The 27408-nt window shown below is 44.3% G+C and overlaps 1 protein-coding gene across 2 annotated transcripts in view; it reads left to right on the top strand.

The window, feature by feature from the left end:
* CDH4 (cadherin 4) overlaps positions 1-27408 on the top strand; it is a 1411847-nt gene that overhangs the window by 983315 nt on the left and 401124 nt on the right. For both annotated transcript variants that reach the window (XM_033963168.1, XM_033963167.1), the window contains exon 4: positions 9549-9725. In XM_033963168.1, coding sequence (XP_033819059.1) covers positions 9549-9725 — 177 coding nt within the window. The remainder of the gene's footprint in view (positions 1-9548; positions 9726-27408) is intronic.

The following is a 27408-nucleotide window of genomic DNA, read 5'->3' as shown; positions in this document are numbered from 1 at the left end:
CTTAGTCCCCCAGTGCCTCCTTCCTATGTCCCCCTCACTGCCTTCCAGCCTTTGTCCAACCCCCTCCCTTGAAGCCAGCTTGCCTACCTGCCTGCCTGCCATGCCAAAAACTTCCTGCCTACCTCCCTCCCTCCCTGCCGCGCCAAAGCTTACCTGCCTACCTCCCTCCCTGCTGCGCCTGCCTCCCTCCTTCCCTCCCTCCAGCGCATGATTCAACTCCCCCAGACCACCACCGCTGCCTGCCAGCCTCCCTCCCTCCAGCGCCGATTCAAACCCCCTATCCACCCGCCGCCACTGCACCTTCTTCTTGCCGCCCAGAAGCTTTTTTCCTGACGTCAATTCTGACGTCAGAGAGGAAGTTTTGGGCCAGCCAATCGCTGCCTGGAACGCTTTTCAGTTAGGATGAGAGGATTCACACACCCCCTTGAAATATAGCACTTTAAGTTTTCTAGGCCTCTCTCCCATTTACTACTCCCCAAAGTCTCAAAAAGGTCCCTAAACAGATCCAAAGAAGCCTTTTAGTCAACAGCTCTCTCCTCAAGTAAATATATGCAAATTATATATGCAGTTCACAGGTTGCTGGGAAAACTGTCTTTAATGCTGAGCCTCTACAACCTCTCTCTTAGAACCAGGCTTACTGAGGGTTAGGCACCAAGCCAGCATTCCTCCCCTCAAGAGGTCACCTGTGGAGTCTGATCTCTAAGAAGAAAGTCTTCAGAGTTCAGTGCATAACTTTTAGCTTGTGCCTTCTAGAATTGCCCTTAACACCTCTGACACTGTGAACATCAATATAGTAGTGATAATATAACATGTGACAAATGAAGGCTGAGGTCTGATTAGGATCATTCCACCCAGTTTAGGGTTAGCAGACATCTGGATTTCCCCAGATGGCTTTTCAAAATCCGGCACTTTGTCCGGGTTTTGAAAAGCTTCTATCAAATTGCCATCGGGCAGGAGGGGTGTATGTGATGTCATTGTGTCGCCTCCGCACATGCACAGATGCCTTCCTGCCCAACGAGGACAGGCTTGGGGGCGGGGATGGGTGGAACTGGGGCGGGCCTGGGGGCAGGTCTAGGGGTCCAAATTTTTCAACCCTAACCCAGCTCTAGTTTTACTGTGTTTTCTTCCTGTGCGTGGGGTTGGTGGCTTGAGTCCTGGCAGTCCTGGTACTCAGATTGAGCGGAGGCTCTCATGTTTGGCTTGCAGCCTGTGAATAACAGCAGACACCATGCGTGATCTACAACTTATTTTAAACAAGACAAAATAAATCTATAGTCTGACAAATTTATATCTTCTCTGTTCATTTTTTTTTTCCAAGAAGGTGACAGGACTTTTCAATTTAATCATCCAGATGTCAGAGTGATGATGCTATTATATATAAATGTACAAAGTGGTGACAAGCGGGTTAGGCGCTGCCTATAAGAACTTGCCAATGAATCGTTTATGAAAGTAGAAAGAGTCCAGGCTGCCTTGAGGAACTGATGCTAATTATTCTGGTGTTCACAGAGCTGTGGGATTTATTTCATTTCTAGGTAGCTTTTACATTCATTGGCTGTGACTTGCTTGAACCTGTCTGTAACCTACAGCACACAGATCCAAAGAGGGTGTCTCTGGAGATTGTCACATGAGCTGAAAAACATTTGTACACTTCAGATTGAAAGATGCTTTTTTAATGGATCTAGGCTTCTGTTCAAGGGCTATAGTCTTGTATGAACTAACCCCTTGGAAATTAAAGTGTTAATAACTGATAACCTTCCAGCTCAAATGAAGGAAAACACTTCCGCTTTCATTGCCACCTGGATTGAGTTAAAGAGTTTATGATCCCCGAGTCTAGGCATAGACAAATTGGGAAATACTAGTGTTCAAAATTAGTAGGAAAGGGATCACCCCATTAATTAAATGAACATATAATTGCAGGGGGCTGAAATTAACTACAATCTTCTCAGTGGCATGGCAAAGGGGGAGGGGGGGTTGGACTGGCCCAGGCGCTGTCTTTGCGGGGGCACCAATGTCTCTCCTCTCCCACCCCTCTACAGACCTCCTTAAACTTTCACCAACGCGAGCAGCATCTTCCACTTGCTACTCGCGATGGCCTCGGCTCCCTTCTGACATCACTGCTTGGTCGCAGGACCAGGATGTGATGTCGGAAGGGAGCCAAGGCTGGGACGAGCAGCAGTTGGAAAATGCTGCTCGCACCGGCGAACATTTCAAAAGGTATGTGGGGGCGGGGGCTCAGATGTCAGGGAAAAGTCGGGGGCACAGGGCGCGGCGATGCAAGGCGCCACTGCCCCAGGCGCTAACCTCCTTGGCTATGCACCTGAATCCACTTGATATTCAGCGCTATTTTGCAGGCTGGAATGGCTTCTGGCTATCTATATAGTGCTAAGTTGGCTAACCACTGATATTCAGTGGGAGATAGCTGGCTGTACAAACTATACAAAATACTGCTATTTGAGTTCTTGCTAATGCTCGTAGGTATGATCATATTTCTCTATTTTTTAAAGAGTATCATTGGCTTACCACAAAATATCATTTGATGCCTAAGGCTTTAACATTAGCCTTTAAAGTGTTACAATCAGGTCAGCCTGACTATTTGGGAAAATTATTAGTTCCATACAGTCCAACTTGTAACTTGCGCTCAGGTCTTGCTCATCAATTGACCTTACCTTTGGTTCATTTAGTTCGATTGGTTTCAACTTGTAATTCTGCCTTTTATGCCTCTTTTCCAATTTTATGGAATTCTCTTCCGATTGAGATTCGCTCTGAACTTTCTAATCCTAAATTTAGGTATCTCTTGAAGACCTATCTTTTTGGTTTAGCTTTTCCTACAATAGTATAATTTAGGGGGAGTCCATTCTGAGGCAACTATTTGACTGTTTTTATCTTCTTTTGCTTTTGTTTTTAATGCTCTTCCTTTCTTTTTTAAATATTTATAAAGTATGCTGATGCTACAACAAAGTGTGGTCTAAAACATTTCAATAAACATAAACATTGAATATCCTGATCACTGGCTATGTTGCACGTCATAGCTGGTCAGCACCAATACTCATTGGCTGACCAACTAGGTCTAGCAGCCAGATCAGTGGCATAGAGAGGGAGGCACCCAGCATCACCACGCCATGCGCACCTACTCTTCCCCACTACTCAAGCACCCTGCGTGTACCTCTTGAAATGTTCACCAGTGTGAGCAGCCTATTCCTGCTCGCACTGGCCTCGGCCCCCCTTCTGACCTCACATCCTTGTCCCGTGACCAGGATGTGACATCAGAAGGGAGCCAAGGTCGGCACAAACCAGAAGTGGTAGATACCGCTTGTGCCAGCAAATGTGAGGGGGGCAGAGAGGAGGAGAGGCATCGGTTCCTCTGCCAAGACAGTGCCCAGGGTGGTCAAAACCCCTACAGGAGTAGTTTGCCATTGCCTTCTCATGCACAGTGTGCAGCCTCATTATGTCGTTGCTGCCCAATATAGGACCCTTCAGCCTACAGCACCTTGTATTCACAGATGGTCTCCCATCCAGGTACTAGCCAGGCCCAATACTGCTTAGCTCCTAATAGTAAGAGCGGGCCTTCTCAGGACAGCCAGGCCATAAGCCACCAAGCCAGATAGACCCATCTAAAAAGGCAGATCTATTTTTCGCCAATATGACTTAGCTGGTCAGCCGATAAATATCATCTAGGCCAGGGGTGCCCAATACGTCGATCGCGATCGACAGGTCGCTCGCTCAGGCGACCCCAGTCGATCGCAGAGCGGGTTCCCTTCTTCCCTTCTCTTTTTTCCCCTCCTGACTGGCCCGCTCCTGAATTCTGCTGCTGCTGCCGCCGCTCAACATTTTTTAAAAAACCGGCTTGGAGAACTTATGCTCCGGGTGCTAACGTGTGCTTGTACGGCTTCCCTTCTCTTCCCTCTGAAACCGGAAGTTATGTCGGGGGGGGGGGGGGAGAGAAGGGAAGCCGGCATGCACATGTTAGAGCCCCGTTCACGGGCTAAAGCGGGGGACAGGTCAGTGAAGCTTGCGATTTGCTCTTCTTGCTGCCAGGTCCTGCCTACTTTCTGTTTCCTCAAAGGCAGGACCCGGCAGCATTTTTCCCAATAGGTCGATCTTGGGCCGATCAGCCTTCCTCTCCCCGACGTCAATTCTGCCGTCGGAGAGGAAGTTCTGGCCAACGGAACTTCCTCTCCGACGGCAGAATTGATGTCGGGCAGAGGAATGCTGGTGGGCCTGAAGCAGGGAGAGCTTGGCTGGCGGCAGGCGGCTTTGGGGGCCTGTTATCCGATGGCAGTGGCTTGGGGGAGGGCAGGGAGGGAGAAAGAGGGCAGGCAGGGAGACAGAAGGAAAGAAGAGAAACAGAAAAAAAGAAAGGGGGCATGAAGAGAGAAAGAAAGAGAGGGCAGGGAGAGAGGAAGAAAACGTTGGGGGGGGAATGAGGTCAGGAGGAGAGGAAGCATACAGGCTAAAAGAAGGGAAGAAAGATTGGATGCACAGTCAGAAGAAGAAAGTGCAACCAGAAACTCATGAAATCACCAGCCAAGGTAGGAAAAATGATTTTATTTTAAATTTAATGATCAAAATGTATCTGAATTTATATCTGCTGTCTATATTTTACACTGTGGTCCCCTTTTACTAAACCGCAATAGAGGTTTTTAGCGCAGGGAGCCTATGAGCGTCGAGAGCAGCGCTGGGCATTCAGCGCAACTCCCTGCGCTAAAAACTGCTATCGTGGTTTAGTAAAAAGGGAGGGGGTGGGTATTTGTCTGTTTTTGTATGGTTGTTAGTGATGTGACAGTGCATAGAGTCATCTGCTTTGACCTCTTTGAAAAACCCTGGAATAGGAATGATAATTAACATTTTCACTGCATACAGTGTGCTTTGTGGTTTTTTTTTAATTTTATTGTTGGTAGATCATTTTGACTTGGTCATTTTAAAAGTAGCTCGCAAGCCCAAAAAGTGTGGGCACCCCTGTTCTAGGCCAACTATGTCTACTGTGGCTGAACTTAGACCAGAAATTCAATGCCAGTGGCCAGATATGGCCCCAGCGTTGAATTGCTGGTTTTACTGCGAACTGCTGGAAGGAGGCCAGGTTGCCTCCCATGGTCTGAATATTGGCCCCAATATTTTTAATGGAAATGATATAGAAAAGTGTGTTTGCATTCTTAACAGTATGTAGATTCTATAAAAGATTCTGACTCTTGTCTAATGTCTATAACACCACAGAATGTAGATTACTTTCTGGGCCAATTCTGAAGCAGGATGCGTATTCCTGAAATATCTTTGCATGTTTGTAAGCACACAGGCCCCAGATTCTGCAAACGGTGCCTAAATCGGCCCAGCATCAGTCACACGAGGGCACCTTTAACAGAATTGCTACTAGCTCCTTAGAAAACACTTAGCCATTGATGATGTAGGCCATGGTTTCAAAGGCCTACATTACCGCCGCCTACGTTTTTCAGAGAATCGTGCATAGCAGTTCCTATTGATGCCTAAGGGCATCTCCGCCCCTAGACATGTCTACTGTAACCTTAGGCATCGCTAGGCACCATTTGTAGGCATGATTCTGGCATAGCAGAACCTACATTTTAAAAATGTATTTTTAATTTGGTTTATTCAATTACCCCACTAATTAAGGTGGATTAAAGCAATTAAGTTAGGCATTAGTAGGCACAATCTAGGCACCATTTATAAAATATGGCCTATTTATTCAATTTTCTATACCATTCTCCCAGGGGAACTCAGAATAGTTTACATGAATTTATTCAGGTACTCAAAGTATTTTTTCCCCATCTGTCCTTTTGGGCTCACAATCTATCTAATGTACATGGGGTATTGGGAGGGATTAAATGACTTGACCAGAGTCACAAGGAGCAGTGTGGGTTTGAACCCACAACCTTAGGGTGTTGAGGCGGTAGCTTTAATTACTGTGCCACAGAGTTCCCCTACAGTGCTTGGGCCTACTCCTCTAAGTGTAGCTTATTTTCCCCACCCACAATACATGTCTTCTCACTTTTGCTGCTCTTTGGTGTTTTAAAGCCAGCATTTCTTTTATCCATGAAAAATGTTAATTTTTACCTTAAAGTATAAAATCATAGATGTCCAGATTTTACCTGGACATGTCTTCTTTTTAGAGGACTGTCCAGGTATCCGGACAGATTTCAAAAACCTAGCAGTTTGTCCAGGTTTTGGAAGTCCCAGGCTCTGACGAGCCTCCAAGCATGCGTAAATGCACAGTGATGATGTCGTGTTCATGCTCGTGATGTCATTGTGTCACATCCGCTCATGCTTGGAGGCCCTCTAGATGCGGCCCTGAGCTCAGGGAAGGAAAAGACAAGGTTTGTTTGGGGGCAGATCTGGGGGTGAAATGGATCAGGGCTGGGGTAGAGTAGGGCGGGGGCCATGTGTCCTCTTTTTTTTGCTTCAACAAATCTGGTAACTTATCATAGAAGCATGTTCTACTGGTAATTGAGTTTCATGGGTACAATGCAAAATTTGTAGAAGTTGTGACTGTTTTTAGTGGCTGTGGAATTAAATCATAGTACTTGAACCTGAATAGTAGTGGACCCTAGTTTCCAAACACAATTATGGAGAACTCCACTGCAAGTTTGATTTGAAAAGTCACTAAAATATGCCAAATACATGCAAAGTCAGTTTCATTATAAACGTTCTAAAAACATTTTATTTATTTATTCAATTTTCTATACCGTTCTCCCAAGGGAGCTCAGAACGGTTTACATGAGTTTATTCAGGTACTCAAGCATTTTGCCTTGTCTGTCCTGGTGGGCTCACAATTTATCTAATGTACCAGGGGCAATGGGGGGGATTAAGTGACTTGCCCAGGGTCACAAGGAGCAGCGTGGGTTTGAACCCACAACCCCAGGGTGCTGAGGCTGTAGCTTTAACCATTGCGCCACACATCTCTCCTTTGTGTACTCAAAGACTGGGTTTGGGAACCGGAGATCTTGATCTTTTCTTGCCACATACTTATCCCTCGGTAAAGTATGCCCAGAAACTCCACAATGAATATGCATGAGATATTTGCAAGCACTGCCTCCACAATATGCAGATAACACTTCATGAATAGTCATTGTTGATGTCCTGAAAATATGACCAGCTAAGAGTACACAAAGTGTTCTGGAAAACAACTCGGCTAGATTATCTGGAATAATCACTGCTATGTTCCTCAAAGCAGGGGGAAAAAAGCATCTTTGCTTATTCAGATATACCATGCATGCTCTATTAACAGTATGCAAATTATACAGTAACGTAGAAGATGAACAATGGGAATTATGACTTTCACACCTGTATATTCTCTTAACTGCTGACAGCTCGAGATTTTCATTCTTTTCAAGGGTCTTCCCCACCTTTAAAACCTTTAGTAACAGTAGGAAAGGGAAAAGTGGTGAGGATGGCACATTTTATTCTTTCCTTTGCTCTGATGCAAATTTCAGAGCAATTCATTAATTTGTTGGCATTTGTACACAGTCTAATACCCTCTCAGGATGTCTGCATGGCATTTATCTTCTTGCACCCTGGAAATCACTTGTGCACGAAATCCAAATTCTGATTTTTTTCCCCCCGATTCCTGCTTATTTCTGTAGCCTCAGCAAGGTTATTTACCAAATTGTAAAGCTCCATGGAATCTGTTCATATCAAAAAAAGATATTTAATTCTGTATCCCAAATGTGACAAATTATTGAGGCCCTTTTGCTAAACCACAGTATAATTTATAGTTACTGTGGCTCAACACAGGATTTTACTGCATGGAAGCATCCTCTACTGGAGGCATTCCCAGGGCTAGATGCACTAAAGGCTCCGATTGTCTTAACGACTGTCGCTAAACCAGTCTGACTGGTTTAGCGACTGATCATATTTGCCGACCCGATGCACAAATTGGCTCACCACGTGGTTTTCCGTACGATCACTCATTCTCTGATTCTGGCATGCAAATGAGGGCATTAATATTAAAACCAGCCACACAACTGATGCCCTGAAAAGCTGACAGGTCTGCCTGTTTTTTTCATGTTTTTTTCCTGTGGGCATAGAGGTGCCCATTAAAAAAAATGGTCTGTACCAAAAGAAACAGCAGGGATGCCTATTACCCCACTCCTTCCTTCTTTGGTGACTCCCCAACTGACCCCTCCACTTCCCTTCCCTGCTCCCCTTTGTTAAAAAGAAAATTGGCAGGAGGGATTCCCACTTCATCCTGCAAATGGATGCACCCCGCCCCCCCTTGCAAACTCCACACACACACACACAAAACTCCCCCGTATCTTAAAATTAGTTGACAATAGGAGGGATGCCCCTCCTGCTTCTCAGGCCCGCCATTGTAAAATTGTGGGCCTTCCCCTTTCCGGTGCCACAGAGGGGCCCTAAGGTCCTGATTGGCTCAGATGCCTAAGGCCCTCCCGGATACAGAGGGAGGAGCCCAAGGCCCTGATTGGCTCAGTCAAGTGACACTCTTTGCATGGAAACTTTTTGGAACATTGATCTCTGTTACACAATCGGCTAAAAAATTGGCCAACAGTGACTTGCACAGTTTTAACCCCCTCTCTTTTCTATTGCAGATCATGTTTTAACATTCAGATTAACATACAATACCTGCTCCTGGTTAACACAAAAGTATTTAGGCCCTGATTCTATAAACAATGCCTAAAACATAGGCGCGAAGGAATGTGACGCATAACGCACTTTAGTTTTCAGTTAGGCGCCATTTATAGAATTGCACCTTGTGGTGCCTACAGAGAACTTGTGTACTGGTAGGTGCCTGAATCTTAGGCGTACCTTATTTTTGCCATGGTTTTCTTGGCCTAAATACTGTTGCCTAAATCCACTTTAGGTGCCCACACGCAAAACAAATCCATTATCCACCCCTATCCACGCCTACTTTCTGGTAGGCACTTTGGGTTGGGTGCCTACTTGAAAGTGATAGGTGCGTAACACCCAATTAATTTTAATTAAAACCAATTATAAAATACTAATTTATCGTGCCAATTAAGCTTTTTAAGTTAGGTGCCTAGATAGGCTAGGTGCACCGAACTAATCTAGGCACCTAACTTAAAAAGCTTAATTGGCACGATGGCAGCTGCGGTCTAGTTTCAGGATCCCCCAGCAAAGATAGGCAGCTGAAATGTAAGCCAGGGTTTTCCAGGCCTACGTTTCAGCCACCTATCTTTGAATGAATCATAGCCACTTTAGACCACCTAATGCCACTTCTGGCATTGGCCATGTCTACTTTGGCATGTTGTGGTCTAAAGTGGCTACCTAGGCATGATTCCAGTGCCTTTTATTTAGACATAAGTAGGCATTTCAACCATGACCGGTTTTGCCAAATTTAAGTGTTTTTCTATCAACTTAGGCACCTTTTAGGCGCTGGTTTTAGAATTTCCCCCTTAAAGTGTCAGTAGGGCACATTTTATTTTTTTATCCAGTAAAAATCTTTAATTTTTATCAAGGGTGAACAGGAGCCTTACTCTGGCAATAGCCCTGAGAACTGACTATTTTTTTCCTCACAGTTATATGACCACTTTTTCTTTTTGCCTCTCCTCTTCTCCAAACAGCAAGAAGGAAAAATTAACCCACCACCGGATGTTCTGCAGCAGCCAGGCAGCACTTTATTACCTTGGCGACAACACCGAGATCCCAATGGACTGAGGCGGCAGAAGAGGGACTGGGTGATCCCACCTGTCAACGTGCCAGAAAACTCAAGGGGGCCCTTTCCTGAGCAACTGGTCAGGGTAAGCAAAAGAGCCACTTAATATGTTAAAGGCACCTGTTCAGAAGAGAATCTGGGGTGTTATGTGGAGCAGACCGTTTAATCACAGCTTCATCCCTAGAGAATATGTTGGCAAGCTGAACACATTTCATAAAGCATTAGTACTAGCTGTGTCCTTCTTGGCACTATTCCTTCACCTTTTGCCTTACTTCCCCCCCCCTACCACCACCACCACCTTTCAAATAACTCATATTCCTTAGGGATCGCTCTGGCAGTAGAAAGGCCTAAAAAAAATATAGTGAGTATAACCAGAAAACAGGCTAAGCACTTTAGCAATTATACAATTTCAATGGAGGCTGCACTAATTACAAACAGTGGAGAAAAAAAAGACCTCCAATATCTTGTTCCTATACTGTATGTAAAAAATATGCCGTATTTTTCAGACCATAAGATGCACTTTTTCCACCCCCATAAAGAGGGTGTGTCTTATGGACCGAATACACTACGCACCCGTGCGTCCCCCTTTTTTAGTGGCGATGGTCCAGCGTGGTCTCCTGGCCGTTTGCCTATGTCTTAGAAGAGTGACGCAGAATGCAGGAGCACGACCTTTGTACTACCTGTCTGGTCGTGCCGGGGGGAGGACTTCGGGTGGCTTTGGGCGGCTTCTGGCGGCATTGGGCTGCGGACAGCTTCTGGCAGCTTTGGGCTTTTGGCAACTTTGGGCTTCAGGTGGCTTCGGGCTTTGGCTTCCCAGCACCAGACGCACCTATGTGTAGAGGAGGAAAACCAAGAAGAAAAAAATTCTGAACCAAATTTTTTTTTTCTTGGTTTTGGTCTGTAAAATACGGTATTCAGTCTCACGAAGCGGGACTTGTTAGACCAAGATATGAGGTCTTTTTCTCCACTATTTGAAACTTGTGCAGTCTCTATTGATATAATTGCTAATGTGCTTAGCCTGTTTTCTGGTTATACTCTCTATCCCTTTTACAAAACCAGTAGTACCAGAATGGTTTGGGGGTAGAGTCAGAAGGTGTTCAGGTATTGCCAATAATCAGCATTGGTACTCAGATAAACTAGCTGTCCTAACTTCAGATTTCAGGTTCATTGAAAATATGATACTATCGCTTATAATATTTCTAAATTTTTAAATCATTTAAATATGTAGCCAGCAGGCTTCCTTCCTCCACCAGTTAAAACTGAGTTAAAACTAGTAGAGGAAGGAAGCCTGCTGGTTACATCTTTAAAATGATTTAAATTTTTTTGAGACAATCCCACCTCTGATACAGCGTTTAGAATCAAGCATTTGGTTCCCTGGCGCAGGATCGAAACGGGCCACGTCGGAACCTATAATTTAAGACAAGTTTGTTATTTTGGAACTTCTGACTTCATGAGAATGTGATAAACTGTGGCTACACAGCATATTGAACACTTCTTGATATGAACTGAAATATATTGAATATGTGATGATTAGGTGGTGAGGTGACATTCTTGGGGTTCGCCCCTTGTTTTTGCCTCTATCGGCCTCTTTTACAAAGCCGCGCAGCAACAGCCCCGAAGCCCTGTAAATCTCTATGGGTGTCGGGGCCGTTAGCGCGGCTTTGTAAAAGAGGCCGTGTGTCTCTGGGCACATGTTTCATGTTTGATATGATTTCGAAAAAGTAACATCTGAATACAGAAGAGTGATTTTGTATCAGATTTGCTATAACTTCAAACACTACAGGCTTCGTTTTGAAGCAATGCCAACCACTGAGTTTATAAGAACATGGGTCAAAGCAAAGGCCATCAAGACCAACAGTGATCAGTCTTGGTGCTAAGAGGGACTCAGCAGATCCCAAAGAGCAGATATTGTAGTTTTCTGAGATCTACTTGGCTAATAATTGTTTATGAACTTTTCTACTAGGAATTTGTCTAGTTCCTTTTGTAGCTATGTTAGATATATTGACCACATTCTCTAGAAACAGATTCCACAGCTTAATCGTTAGATACAAAATACTCTTGTTAACTTATTCTACCACCTATTAGTTTCCTGGAGTGTTCCCATGTCCTAATACCATTTGTGGGAGTAATTAACCATTCCCAATTTACTTTATTTTTATGATGTCTTTTAATTTGTTTGCTGTTTATATTTTGTGATATGTTTTTGCTTGCTAGTTGTGTTTTATGATATGCTATATTGTAATTTTGTGCAGATTTGTTTCAGCCAGATTTTTTAGAATATAATAAATAGACCTGATTTTATAATCTCTGTTATTACCTCTTTGTTATCTCTTCCAAACTGAAAAGCCTTAGGGATATCCCCAGTGAATATACAAGAGATATATTTACATATATTGGGTGTTGAGGCATATTTGCACGTATCAGATTACCTCATGCATATTTACAAATACTATTCTAAATGCACCATGCTTATTCCTGTCATGTGTTTACCCCTAGTGGTCAAATCCATGAACTACCATTATTGACTAGTCCAGTACTGCCTGGATGTGAAATTAGCTAACCCTTTGCTGTCAATAGTAATACCTTACTATTGTTTGGCATTACAATTACAATTGGCACTTCTATCCTGCACTTGCCCCAGAGTTCTGTGCAGTTTATATACAAGAAGCTAGGCATTCCTAGGAGTACATCATCAAAATGAAAAGTTTAAGCATTTTTTCTAAATTGTAATTCAGTGTTTGTCTTATAACCACTGATAGAGAATTCCACCAAAAAGTAGATTGATTCAAAAACTGGCCTGAAACATTATTTTGTACTTTACTGTCTTTGAACATGAAGAATATAAAATCATATAGCATCTCCCTGAAACAATTCCTATTTGATAGGTTGATGAGAGTAAACATTTAAATTGGAGCTAACCCATGAAGAATTAGAAAAGTTAAAGAACAAACTTTTTAATATGACATGTGCCCTAACCAGAAGCCAGTGAAGTTTTAGGAACAATGGGGTAACTCTTTCAAATCTGGAAGATCTATAGATTAAATGTGCTGCCATATTTTGCAGTGTCTGAAGTTTTCTAAATATTGGATCACTAGCTCCAATGTAGATCAATTTACAGCGATCCAAATTGGCGATCACTCTTGATTGAACTGTCGAAAGGAATGTTGTTCAAATTTTGCCCTAATCCTTCACAATTTCCATAATAAGCGGAAGACTTTAGCTGTGATTGTAGACATGTGTGATTCCAAATGTACGATAATTGTCCGAGATAACACCCATCATATGGGGCATTATATAGGGCCTGCAGTCACACTGAGGGAGTTGAATATGGGACACTACTGTTGATTAACAAATCACTCAAAAATGCTACCAGCCAGAGGTGGTCTGGTCCTTGGAGATATACATGTACATTAACTATTAAAAGTGGAGAAACTGCCTCAAATATCAATATATATCGACATTAGTCCAACAGGATTTCAAGATGCCACTTTGCTTGTCATTGGCATAAAAAACTCCACCTATGTTAAATGTTCATCTCACACTGGGCAGACGCCCACCACTGTGCACAAAAATACAAAAGAAAGCTTTGTTACCATCTACGAACGATTTTTATTGTGACACTGCTATTGATGCCCAAGAGTTGACTTGCAATCTCCCAGCCTTCCTTTTGACCCAATTCTCAGGCACCACAGTAGTCTCCAATAGACTGGAAGTGGCTCTCTCAGCATACATGACACCTTTTAATAAGAAAGAGAAAAAAAAGAAGAGAGAGAAATAAGAGAGAGGAAGAGAGAGAGAAAAAGAGAAGAAGAGAGAGAAAGAGAGGAAGAGAGAGAGAAAAAAAAATAGAGAGGAAGAGAGAGCAGTTGCTCGTGTGGACCTCTGACCAGTTGGCAAGTGCCACTGAAGTGGAGCTCATGGCTTTCCTTCCCTCATTTACATTGCTGTTCTCTTGAGCACCTCAAGGAATGAGAATCCCAACCAGAAATAAAACCAGTCTCCATTATGGCGCCAGAAGCCATCACTGGGTCACATATACTGCTCCAATTAGGCTTTTTGGGTAATGTTGTTCATATTCCCTGCTGTCTATTTCCAGGCGAGACTTTACTATAAGACAAATGTTCTAGTTCAGTATTTATAGATACTTCATTTCCCCCTCCCCCCTAGCTAATTCAACATGCATTGGCAAATCATGAGATTCCCTTGCAGTTCTGTCAGTTCCTTCTGAGAAGGTGTAACATTGCATTTTGTCATGAATCCATATTTGTGGTCAGCGTGCACCTGAATAAAAGTTAAACCATGGCACAAACTGAATGCAGCCTGAGGTGGCCTGTCCATCTGGGAATAGGCCTTTATCTGTTCATCTGGTACCACCTGTAATTCTTTTCATGTTAAGGCATTTCATTCAGATAAAAAAATAGTTTAAATGCAAACTAGTTTGAGGCACCATATTTATGGTTCTTATACAGCGGAACCCTCCCAGTGATCTGCAGGGTTTTCCGCCATAATAGAACATTGTGTGCAGTCAGTTTATATATATATATATATATATATATATATATATATATATATATATATATATATATATTTCTGTATGCAGATACTGAAAATTTGTTCATGCAGGGGAAGATGAATAACAAGGAATTTAAATGCCTACTTGGGTTGTCCATAAAGAACAAATGAGTGGTTTGGATCATAAAGCAGCTCCTTTAAACACCTGGGGCTAGATCTTCACTTTATGTGTCTGAGGGAAAACTGCTTAGCACATCTGGCCCATGGTAGGAAATCCATTATAAAATCCAACCCAGATACTTAAGATGAAAAGTATTTTAGTGCCCTTGAGATGCAACTAATTAGTCTTGCTTTATTATCTAGCACATATTACCTGACCAAGTGCTAGGTAAGTTTTAAGTCTGGTGTTGGAGCAGACCAGCACTGATCTTTATATTGGAAGTTTATGAAGACATTTCTAAGATTACATTACCCATCTTTAAAAGAGCTGCCTTGTCTTTTGAGTAATCTTTGGCAATTCACTTAGGGCCCGATTCTAAAAACAGCACCTAAGAGTTTTTTCGTATTAAATTCATTCTATACTGCTTAAACTACAAATAAGAACAAAATAATTCAATACATTGTAGGCACCGGTGGCGTAGCAAGAGCGAGAGGAGCCCTTGGGTGGTGGCGCCTCTCCCCCGCTCCCTCCCTGATCCCGCCAGCTGCTTGCGCCCCCCCACCTTCCCTTCCCCTGCTTGCGGCTGTCAACGGCGTATTCCTCGCAACCTTGTCGGCTCTACCTCTGATGTTGCGTCCTACATGCGGCACTCAGAAGTGACGTCAGTGGGAGAGCTGATGGGGTCGCGAGGAGCCCGTCGTTGACTGCCGCGAACAACAACTTCAGCTAGAGCTATGGGGAAGGCAAGGGGGTGCACATGTGGAGGGGAGGAAGAGGAGGGGGTGCCAACACCCCCACCAACATGGCACCCAGGGTGGACTGCCCTCTTCACCCCCCGTACTTCGCCACTGGTAGGCACAGCTCGAGTTCTCTATCAACCACTAGGTGTCACCTACGCGGACGTAAAATAATTTTAAGCGGACATAAAATAATTTTAGAGTGAAGTTAAAGTACTGCTTCAGATCAAATAGGGCTAGGAATCATCAGTTTGGGCAAGTCCATCTTGCTTATGTAGCACTAGAGGACAGAGTATTGTTTGAAGGCAATTGTATAATGGGCAACACCTTATAAGCACCCCAATATCACACAGTGAGAAACTATGCGCTTAAGTGCCCAAGTTATGTTATAGAATATGAGCATAACCCACTACTGGTGAACCTTACATTTCCATGTCCACAGCTACACCAGCAATGGACCTGGGATAGCGGCAGTTGTGTAAATGTGGTAGGAACTTGTGAAACTTACCATATTGTAGGAGCCCCACCCATATTCCATCCATGTATATACCCTCTTGCATTTACGCACTATGGCTAAGTGGCACTTTTGTGGGTAAGTATACACTTAGGACTAGATTTAGTAAATGGGCCCCAAATTTGGGCATCAAAAACAATGCGCACCGAAGGCCAGAGTCTATAAATGGTAGGACTAGCAAATTGGTGCCTTCTGCAGGTCAGTCAAACTTGGATACCGTTTGTAGAATCGCACCTAAATCGACTTAAGTGCCGGTAGGTGTCATAATGTTAGGTGTTGGTATATTAAATCAGGGTTTTTTTGGCCTAATATACCTAGAGTTACCTTTTGAGGACATGTCCGAGGGTCCGGATGGCTTTTCAAAACCCGGCACTTTGTCCAGGTTTTGAAAAGCTTTCCTCCACATCATATCGGGCAGGAGGGCATCCGCGCATGCACGGACTTCCTGCCCAACTGGGGCGGGGATGGGTGGAACTGGGCAGGCCTGAGGGGCAGTCTAGGGGTCCAGATTTTCCAAATGGAAAATCTGGTAACCCTAAATATACTGGCACCTAAGATAGACGCCTACTGGTGCCTGAAGCGATCCATGACTAAACTCTGCCTCTATCATGCCTACTTTCCGTGTAGAAGCCTACCAGCTAATTAATTCATTTTTTAAATTATTTTTTAATCTGTTTTTTAATTGTAATTGAAAGTCATAAAAAAACAGATTAAAAAACAATTTTTAAAATGAATTAATTAGCTGGTAGGCTCCTAACTTGGTACATTTTTAGTATAAACTCACACCCCATTCTCATACCCCCAATTAAGGAGGTCAAACGGAAAAAACTATATGATGGCCTCCTGGCCACTCAAGCAGCCAAACTAGACAACCAAATCGCCAATCTACTGACAGCATCCCTCGACTACAAGACTTTTAGAAAAGAAATAAAGACCATACTCTTCAAGAAAACTCTGAAAAAAGAAATAATACCGCAAGTCTCAAACTCCACCTCTCACTAAAGCCAACTACCCCAAACAAATAACCTTACCCATTTCTTACTCTTTTTGAAAATGACCTTTTTTTTTTTTTTTTTTTTAAGTTCTTGTTGTAATACATCTTGGATAATTCTTTTGTAATCCGCCTTGAACTGCAAGGTAATGGCGGAATAGAAATCCCTAATGTAATGTAATGTAATGTATGCCCCTGACCCACCCATGCCTCTCACCCTTATCAGTTGTGCGCTACAAAGTTTACATGCACATCTTTGCAGAATAGCATTTAGCAAGATGCACATATTTACAAAATGGAGAGAACAATAGCTGTACAAAAAGGGAATTTTAATAAATTTAATGAGATATGGGGGCCATTAACAAAATATTGCAATGAGTAGATACCATTTTACATTATAAATAAGAACATAAGAACATAAGAAAAGCCTTCACCGGATCAGACCGAGGTCCATCCAGTCCGGTGATCCGCACACGCGGCGGCCCATTTAGGTACTCCTGATTGGAGACCCAGATATACCGTAGCCCTCAATATGATTTTCAAGAAGGTGTGCATCCAACTTGCGCTTGAATCCCAGAACAGTAATCTCCACCACAACATCCTCCGGGAGAGCATTCCAAATTCCCACCACACGCTGTGTGAAAAAGAACTTCCTGATATTCTTCCTGAACCTGCTGCCACTCAGTTTCAGTCTATGACCTCTTGTCCATGTCACATCCGAAAATGTTAGTAATGCTGCTTCTTGGTCTATTTTATCAAATCCTTTTATTATTTTAAAAGTCTCTATTAAATCCCCTCTCAGTCTTCTCTGCTCGAGGGTAAACAGTCCCAGTTTCTTAAGGCGTTCTTTGTAGCTCAAATTCTCCAATCCCTTGACAAGTTTCGTGGCTCGCCTCTGTACCCTCTCCAGCAGAGTTATATCTTTCTTGAGATATGGAGACCAGTGTTGGACACAGTATTCCAACTGCGGTCTGACCATTGCTCTATAAAGTGGCATTATTACATCTTCTGATCTACTCGTGATCCCCTTCTTAATCATGCCCAACATCCTGTTTGCTTTCTTCGCCGCCGCCACACATTGTGCCAAAGGCACCCTAAGGTAGAAGGGATGGGAGGGGGGAATTTGAATTTATTAAATGATTAGATCATTAGGAAAGATTATTGATATGAAACATTTGATTGAATGTAAGAATGAAAGGGAGGGTGGGATGGGATAAAATTTTTATCTACTAATATCATAATGATAGAATGTCAAATGATGGATTTATTGACAAATGTTTAATATATATGTATTTGTTGTAAGATGAAAAATGAATAAAGAGTTATAAAAAAAAAAAAAAGATTTACACAGAGATACTATGAGTTGGCGTCAATTAATTGCAATAATTGGTTTCTGCTAATTATATGCTTGTTATTCAAACTGTGCATGACAATTGGGCAATTTTGGATGCCTTATCTAGAATGCAGGAGTTAATGCACCTAAATGACAATATTTTATACATATGCATACTTCAGTGGCACCTAAGCATGGATGCCCTTCACATTTTAAATTTTCAGCGCGAACGGCGCACACCCTCAATCGGGCCCCTTACTAGCCACCAGCAGGATCCTACAGAGCGCCGGACACGATCCTGAGAGATGTCAGCGTGGGAGCCCTGCTCCGCCCCTCTCCTGCCCAGCAAGGGAGCCATTTAAATTTTCAGCGTGAACGGCGCACACCCTCAATCGGGCCCCTTTCTAGCCACCAGCAGGATCCTACAGTGCGCCGGACACGATCCTGAGAGAGGTCAGCGTGGGAGCCCTGCTCCGCCCCTCTCCTGCCCAGCAAGGGAGCCATTTAAATTTTCAGTGCGAACTGCACACAGCCGTTCGGCACGCCGTCGAAGGCACGCGACAAAGGCGCATGCGCCTTAGTGCGCGCCTTTGAGAAGCGACTGCAGGGACGACTGCCGGAATACCGAAGTTGCCAATTCCAGTTAACTTAGAGGTGAGTGAGAAAAACCACCTAACACTATATGGAAATCATCCTAGAACTCCAATAACAAAACCAAACAACCAATCACTCAGGTGACTCGACCTACAAACAGTATCTAGACTTGCCTAAATACCGAGGCCCCAAAACTACCAGCAAATTCCACAACCACTCTCTACCACGCACACAATGGATACAAGCACACCCAAACTCATCCTTGCCCTACTACTGCTTTCACTCTTCATAGATAAATGGAAAACAGCAGGATACCACATACAGCCAATCCCAATCATCACAGTACCACACAAATCATTCCAACAAACCAGGAAACCCCAAACCCCAAGAACCTTGATCCTTTGTTCATCATCCAGCCAAGTAAGCATACCCACAATCTGGGGAAAAAGACATACAACAAATGCCAAGACAAGCTCACAAAGACTTCAAACATCACAAAACATACTCACAAATATAGCTCCTACCCCTATTCCGCTCACAAAATTCACATCAATAGCATGCTCATACCTAAATATATGATCGGTAAGCCCTAAGACAGAACTAATCAAAGATTGGCTAATTAAAGATGATCTAGGATGCCTCTTCCTTGCTGAAACCTGGCTCACATCTGACACAGACCCTCACATTATTGAAATTTGTCCTAACGGATACAAAATAGAATTAGTATGCCGAGCTAATAGAAGAGGAGGAGGGCTAGCAATCATAGTAAAAAACAACCTCAACATCAAAGTCATAGCCAAGCACTCCACCCCTCACTTAGACCTTTTAGCCTGCCAACTTTCTGACACCACCCTTACAGGAAATCTAAACTGCCTTCTATGCTACATCACCCCAGGAAAATGGAACACCACTAAACAAGAACTAGAAGAGTTCATCCTCCAGAACTTGCTTTCCTCTACAAATAATCTGATCCTTGGAGATTTAAACCTCCACCTAGAAGACCACACCTCCAAACAAGTAGTAGATATTCTATCCTACCTCAATACCCTATCGTACCAGATCCTCAATCCTGAACCAACACACGAAAAAGGTCATCAACTCGATATTGCAGCATACTCATCACCAAACCTCAACACACAAAATATCCAAATCACCAACGGCGCTTGGCAGCCCACCCTATGGTCGGACCACTATAAATACAACTTCACCATCAACTGGGAGCACAACAAAAATAAACCCACCCCTCCCAAAACAAGCATTATGGTCAGACAGAAAATCGACCCCACCACATTCTGGAGCGCAGTGGACCCAGCAATAGATTCCAGCAACCCTAGTGAATTCATAAACACCTGGCGGTCTCTCAGCGAATCGACCTTGAACAAACTAGCACCACTAAAATCAAAAAATAAAATATGTAGACAATCAGACAAATGGTTTGACACTGAACTCCTACAACTAAAAAGGAAATGTAGACAACTAGAAAGGACATGGAAAAAACAGAAACAAAATAACACTAAAACAGAATGGAAAATCCAAATCAAGCAATACAAAATCAAACTGAAGGAAAAACGAAAAGACTATTACTCCAACCTCATTGGCACCGACAAACCAGACACAAAAAAACTTTTCAACCTAGTAAGAAACCTCACCGACACTAAACCATGCCTAGCCACCCAGGGAAACCTAACACCTACAGCCTCTCAACTAGCAGATCACTTCAAAAATAAAATCATCACAATCAGAACAACATTCAATAACTCACAAAACAACACAGACGAGATTCTAATAAAACCCACAACAGATGAAGCCATATCAGCAGACAGGTCCTGGACCAACTTCCCTACAACCCAGTGGTCTGAACTGGACAGGCTCTACAAAAAATATTGCAAATCCTCATGTGATCTGAACAACTGCCCACCATACCTACTAGCCACAGCTTCCACCAATTTCAAAGCTAGCTACATGCTGTGGCTGCAAACTGCACTCAGGGAAGGCCAGTTCCCACCAGACCTTGGTGAAATCATAATTACTCCTATACTGAAAGACCCCAAAGGTCCAATAAATAACCCATCAAATTACAGACCAATCGCTTCTATCCCAACATATATCAAAATAATAGAAGGGCTAGTAGCACAACAAATGTCCATGTACCTAGAAGCCCATAACATCCTACATCCATCCCAATCCGGATTCAGAACCAACCACAGTACAGAAACTCTACTGGTATCTTTACTAGACATAGCTCGAAGACACCTCAGCCAAGGAAACAGACTGCTAATCATCCAACTTGGTCTCTCAGCTGCATTCGATCTAGTGGACCACTCCATTCTTCTCCAGATACTAGACGCAATAGGAATCTCAGGTAAAGTTCACAACTGGTTCCAAGGCTTCCTTAAAACAAGAACATATAGAGTCAAGTCAAAAGACATTCTATCTGAACCATGGTCCAACCCTTGCGGAGTGCCACAAGGCTCTCCCCTCTCTCCCACACTTTTCAACCTTTTCATAGCTTCCCTAGGCACCACCCTGGACGCCCTAAATATTACTTCTTTCAGCTATGCAGACGACATAACCATCCTCCTTCCATTCGACATCCATAACCCAACCTCCATAGGACACCTGAAAAATACAATGGAAACAGTAGAAAAATGGATGACAAATCATAAGTTGAAGCTGAACTCAGACAAAACTAAATTCCTACTACTAGAGAAGGACAAAAAACTATCCCTAACAGAACTGGAAGTAAACTCAATCAAGTACCCAATACAGAGCTCCCTCAAAATCCTAGGTATACAATTAGACAGATGCTGCACAATGCAAACACAAATCCATAAAATCATCCAAAAAGCATTCTTCACAATGCGAAATCTAAGAAAAATCAGAAAATTCTTTAATAAAGACCAATTCAGGATCATTGTCCAATCCCTTGTGCTAAGTATCGTAGATTACTGCAACAGCTTTTACCTACCTTGTCCTACCAACACAATAAAAAAACTACAGACCATCCAGAACACAGCCCTCAGACTCATATACTCACTCAGCAAATACGACCACATTACCAATACATACTTAGAATCTCACTGGCTACCAATAAAAGCAAGAACGCAATTCAAATTCTATTGTCTCCTTTTCAAAGTAACCCACGGCATGGCACCCAGTTACCTAAACAACCGTTTTCACTACTACCTATCCTTGAAAACTGGAGAGGTACCAGAGGACTGGAAATTGGCGAATGTCACACCTATCTTCAAGAAGGGATCGAGGGGTGACCCCGGGAACTACAGGCCGGTAAGCCTGACTTCAATTATAGGGAAGATGGTGGAAGCTATGATCAAGGACGGTATTTGCGAGCACATCGAGAGACATGGCCTACTGAGAACAAGCCAGCATGGATTCTGTAAGGGAAGGTCATGCTTAACGAACCTTCTGTACTTCTTTGAGGGAATAAGCAGTCAGGTGGACAATGGGGAACCTATAGACATCATTTACCTTGATTTTCAAAAGGCTTTCGACAAGGTGCCACATGAAAGGCTGCTTAGGAAGCTGTGGAACCACGGGGTGGGAGGGGATGTGCACAGATGGATCGAGCACTGGTTGTCGGGTAGACTGCAGAGGGTCGGAGTAAAGGGACAATACTCTGACTGGCGGGGAGTCACGAGCGGTGTGCCACAGGGATCGGTGCTGGGGCCGTTACTCTTCAACATATTTATCAATGACCTGGAAAAGGAGGCAAAGTGCGAGGTTATAAAATTTGCAGACGATACCAAACTGTGCGGCAGAGTTAGGTCCAGGGAGGAGTGTGAGGACCTGCAAAGGGACCTGGACAAGCTGGAAGACTGGGCAAACAAATGGCAAATGAGCTTTAACGTGGAAAAATGCAAGGTCATGCATATAGGGAAAAAGAACCCGTTGTTCAACTACAAATTGGGGGGGGCAATGTTGGGAGACAGCAGTCTTGAGAGAGACTTGGGTGTGCTGGTGGATGCATCACTGAAGCCATCTGCACAGTGCGCAGCAGCCTCGAAAAAAGCCAACAGAATGCTGGGCATCATAAAGAGGGGCATAACAACCAGGACGCGGGAAGTCATCATGCCATTGTATCGAGCGATGGTGCGTCCACATCTGGAATACTGTGTTCAATATTGGTCGCCGTACCTCAAGAAGGACATGGCGGTACTTGAGAGAGTCCAAAGGAGAGCAACGAAGCTGGTAAGAGGGCTGGAACACTGCCCATACGCCGAGAGGTTGGATAGGCTGGGGCTCTTCTCTCTGGAAAAAAGGAGGCTCAGGGGAGATATGATAGAGACCTTCAAGATCATGAGGGGCATAGAGAGGGTGGATAGGGACAGATTCTTCAGGCTGAAGGGGTCAACAGGCACGAGGGGGCATTCGGAGAAACTGAAGGGAGATAGGTTCAGAACAAATGCAAGGAAGTTTTTTTTCATCCAAAGGGTCGTGGACACTTGGAATGCGCTACCAGAGGAAGTGATCAGGCAGAGTACGGTACAAGGATTCAAACAGGGATTGGACAGATTCCTGAGGGATAGGGGGATCGTGGGATACTGAGAGAGGTGCTGAGATGTAACACAGGTATAGAAAGCTAACCAGGGGTCGCGGCCTGCTCTGGTCGTGCATGTGCAAGACCGGAGGGTTGGGACTTCGATGGGAAGATAGAACTCAATGGGAAACCAAGGTGGCAAGGGGGCCCCTTCTGGTGACTCAGACAGGCCGTGACCTGTTCGGGCCGCCGCGGGAGCGGACTGCCGGGCGGGATGGACCTATGGTCTGACCCGGCGGAGGCACTGCTTATGTTCTTATGTTCTTATGTTACCTCTCACCCAGAAGAAGGAGAACACAGAACCTTTTCACCTACCCACCTCTCAACGGTACTCGACGTAAGAAACTTTACGACAACCTTCTGGGGACACAGGCAGCTAAAATTGACTCTGACATCTCAAAACTACTGACCAAAACAACAGACATAAAAGAGTTCCGAAAAGAAATAAAAACACTACTGTTCAAAAAATATCTCCCATCACTCTAACCACCATCTAATGATTTCCCAATCAATGCCTTTGGGAACACCCACCTATAGTACCTCTTTGTCTGTGATCTAGAATGTACTGCAACTCTTTTACTTTCCGCCCGATGTAACTTGATTCAGATGATATGTACTATCCTCTATGATATTGAAGTATCATAATTCTTTACTGTTCCTGTAACTTTCTCTTATCCTGTAATGTAATTCTACTGGAAATGCCCAGATATCTTCTAAAATTGTAATCCGCCTAGAACCACAAGGCACAGGCGGAATAGAAATCCCTAATGTAATGTAATGTAATGTAACATCTCTTTTGTTCTTTCTTTGTACTTCCTTAAATCTGCAGTCTCACTGATATCTGTGTTAGATTAGCTATGAGGAGTTTGTGCTCATTAAGATTTGGATGCATTTGTAAAGTATGTCGGAGAAAAGTGTATGTGAAAGGACAGAGGCTCAGAACAGGATACAAGATGCTGTGGATAACATGTGATCTGACACTGGAATGATCCTTGAGAAAGTCAGAGCTGCAGCCTCTGGCTGGAAAAGTGCCCTTGACATAGGGTTACCAGACGTCCGGATTTCCCCAGACATGTTTCAAGTTTCAAGTTTATTAAAATTTTGATAAAACGCTAATCATGAATTCTAAGCATTTTACAATTTATATTTTTTTTAAAAGGGGGGGGGAAACATTAAACAGATGAGTACTGACTAAACAATACTTGACAAACAAAACAATAGGAAAGTGGGGAGAACTTCAATTTTAAAAGCAAAGGAAACATAGAGGGTAAAAAACAATAGGGAAGCTAGGGAATTAAGATTATTAAACAACCCTGGCAGTCACCAAATCTATTCGGCAATTATATGCATCTTGGAAGAGGTAGCATTTAAGATTTCCCTTAAATCTAAGTTTTGTTCACCCACTTTTGAGGACATGTCTGGGGTTCTGGACGGTTTTTCAAAACCCAGCCTCAAATCATGACGTCTGCATCACTGATGATGTCATCAGCGATGCGGCACAAGGAATGCCCTGGCGGGAGAAGGCCGCGAAGCAGCCTGTTTAAAGTGCTGCCGACGCTTCTGTTTGGAGGGAGGTATGTCGGTCTCGCAGTGGGAGGTTGACGGGGTTCTGCTGCATGGGGGGGATGGGAGGGATAGAAAGATGCTGCAGAGGGAAGGCACAAGGGGATGGGTGAGAGGGGAGGAAAGATGCTACACATGTGGGGGAGAGAAAGGAAAGAGGAAGAATTGGGGTAAAGGAGAGGAAGGGAGAGATGATTATTGTACATGAAAAAAAAAAAGACATCCCCAAAAATAAGCCCTAGTGCGTTTTTTGGGCCCAAAATTAATATGAGACACTATCTTATTTTCGGGGAAACAAGGTATTTGGTGTTAATTTATATGTATGTATTTTTTTGCAACCCGCCCTGGGTTAGGGCAGGATATAAATAAATGAACCATAAGTGGCAGAGGGTGGCTTGGGTAGGAATTGCTTGGGAAAAAGATATCCCAGATAGGAGAAGTAGGGGCAGGAATGCCTCACTTCGGGCAGGACATTTATTGTGCCAGTGGGACAACTTCTGTTCTGGGATGGGCCAGAAACATTGAGATTTGTGAAAGAAAGAGACTTTGGACTGCAAGGGAATAGGATGGAGCTTACCACATGCTGTTTCCATGGCACTCCAGTGGGGCAGACTGAATCTAGAATGAGAAATTATTTTTTTCCTCCATGCTGGATAACGGAGGGGGAGGCATGTAATAGTGAATTGACCATCTCGGGTTCTTTTGTACATTTCGAGATTTAAGTTACAAACTGTTTAGTGAGTTCCTGTTTAGTAAAACAAGTTGAAGTTGACTACAAAGACTGCTGACTGGTTATTTGCTAAGAGTGAAACAAAACATGCCCAGAAAAGAGTATCCTTCGGCTTAACAGGAATTAGCCTGGCCCCACCCTTGCCCAGATCACTTGAAATCCCCCATCTGTTTATGACCCCTGGTCCCCAGTACACGACCTGGGGAGCTTAGCCAGCAGCCCTGGCTGAGGGGAGAGACAGGGGTTACATAAATTTGCCATTTTTAACAAAGTCAGAAAAGAGTTGTAAACATGTCCAAATCATGGCCCTAGGAAGTGCTAGTAAGCCAGTTGAGAGCAAGTAGAGGTGAAGGTGTATGGAGGAGGAGCCTGATGGTTAGAGCAGTGGGCTATGAGCCAAAGAGACCAACCTTCAAATCCCACTGGTACTCCTTGAGGCCTTGGGCAAGTCATTTAACTTTCCATTGCCTTGGTGACCTGTCAAAAGTGCGCCGGACATTGGCTTGACGACAAAGCAGCGCTGACAATTGTGCACAGGGACGAATGTGCGCCACCGCCTGAAGCTGTTCTTATCACTACCGTTAGCGCTGTTAAGGGGTGTGTGCGGGGGGAACACCCCCCCCACTACACTAAGAAATACTCGTGCTCAAGTTGAGGGTGTGCATGTGGGGGAACCCCCCATTCCCCAGTACACTGAAAAGTCCCACTCTTCTTCCAAACAGCAGCTCTTCCGCTCTGATGGGCGGTGTGTGTGTGGGGGGGTAAAGCCCCACACACCCCTCAACGTGAGCGTGAGTATTTCTCGGTGTACTTGGAGGGTTCTCCCCAACCCCCCTCACAGCACTAACGGGAATGGTAATAACAGCTTCAGGTGGCGGTGCGCATACTTCCCTGCATGCAATTGTTGGCGTGGCTTTGTCGTAGCGCTTTTGTCCTGCACTCAAACATCGATGAACCCATTGCCTCAGGTACAAAATTAGATGGTGAGCCCATTAGGGACACAGAAATCCCTACTGTACCTAAATGCAACCTGCTTTGAGTGCTCACTGGAAAGGTGTGAGCGAAATACAAAAAAAACACAAAATACTGAGTAAATAATTGTTTATTGTAGAGGAATTAATGTGGTGTCCTTTTTAGGGTTACCATCAGTGTTCCCGCTAAGCTGCGTTGACGTGCGCACGCGCACAAAATATTACCTCGCAGCGCACATGTTTCTCGTCACAGCGCACACAGTGTAGAGCACAGTTCTTCAACCGCCGGTCCGCAAACAAAATCTTGCCGGTCCGCGAAGGATTCGGTCCCCGCCGCAACGAAAGGCCGGCGTCAGCTGACTTGCAACTTCCTGTTGCAGTCGCTGTGCCGGGACTCCTGCCTTCGCCGGGACTCCTGCCTTCCACCGCGTTTGCCTCCTGCCTTGTCTCCGCACCTCCAGACCAGCAGCGGCAGCTGTGTATGCTTTTAACTTCGGCACAGAGCTGCCCCTAATCAATAGTTTAGCGCGGTTTCATAAGGCAGCCTCGGGGCCTTTGCTAGGCCGGCCCACATCGCATCATCGAAGCGGGCCGGCTATCAAAGGCCCCGAGGCTGTCTCATGAAACCGCGCTAAACTATTGATTAGGGGCAGCTCTGTGCCGAAGTTAAAAGCATACACAGCTGCCGCTGCTGGTCTGGAGGTGCGGAGACAAGGCAGGAGGCAAACGCGGTGGAAGGCAGGAGTCCCGGCAGTTAAAAGCATACAGAGCTGCCGCTGCTGGTCTGAACTCTTGGGCCGCTGAAGGAGGGCAAAAAGCAGCTGTCCTGGAGGTTTCCCTTCCTCTCGCCTTTACAGGTTCCTTTTTTCCACCTTTTTTTTTTTCCTTCAAACGGCAACGGGCCCCAGCATCGACATCAATCAAGTAAGTTCCACTGTCAATCAAGCGGTTCTGCTCGGCCAAAGCTTCCCCTGTGACATGAGCCACCCTCAGGGGAAAGAAAGTGACCCACAAAGGTGAGGGGAAGGGGGGCAGATGATGGAAGTTGGGGGGGGGGGAGAGAGAGAGAGAGAGAAGGGGCAGATGATGGAATGGAGGAGATGAG

Source organism: Geotrypetes seraphini, chromosome 11 (assembly GCF_902459505.1).
Source record: "Geotrypetes seraphini chromosome 11, aGeoSer1.1, whole genome shotgun sequence".
Classification (NCBI taxonomy): Eukaryota; Metazoa; Chordata; class Amphibia; order Gymnophiona; family Dermophiidae; genus Geotrypetes; species Geotrypetes seraphini.
Note: the sequence above shows the minus strand (reverse complement) of the source record. Positions and strands in the feature narration are given on the sequence as shown.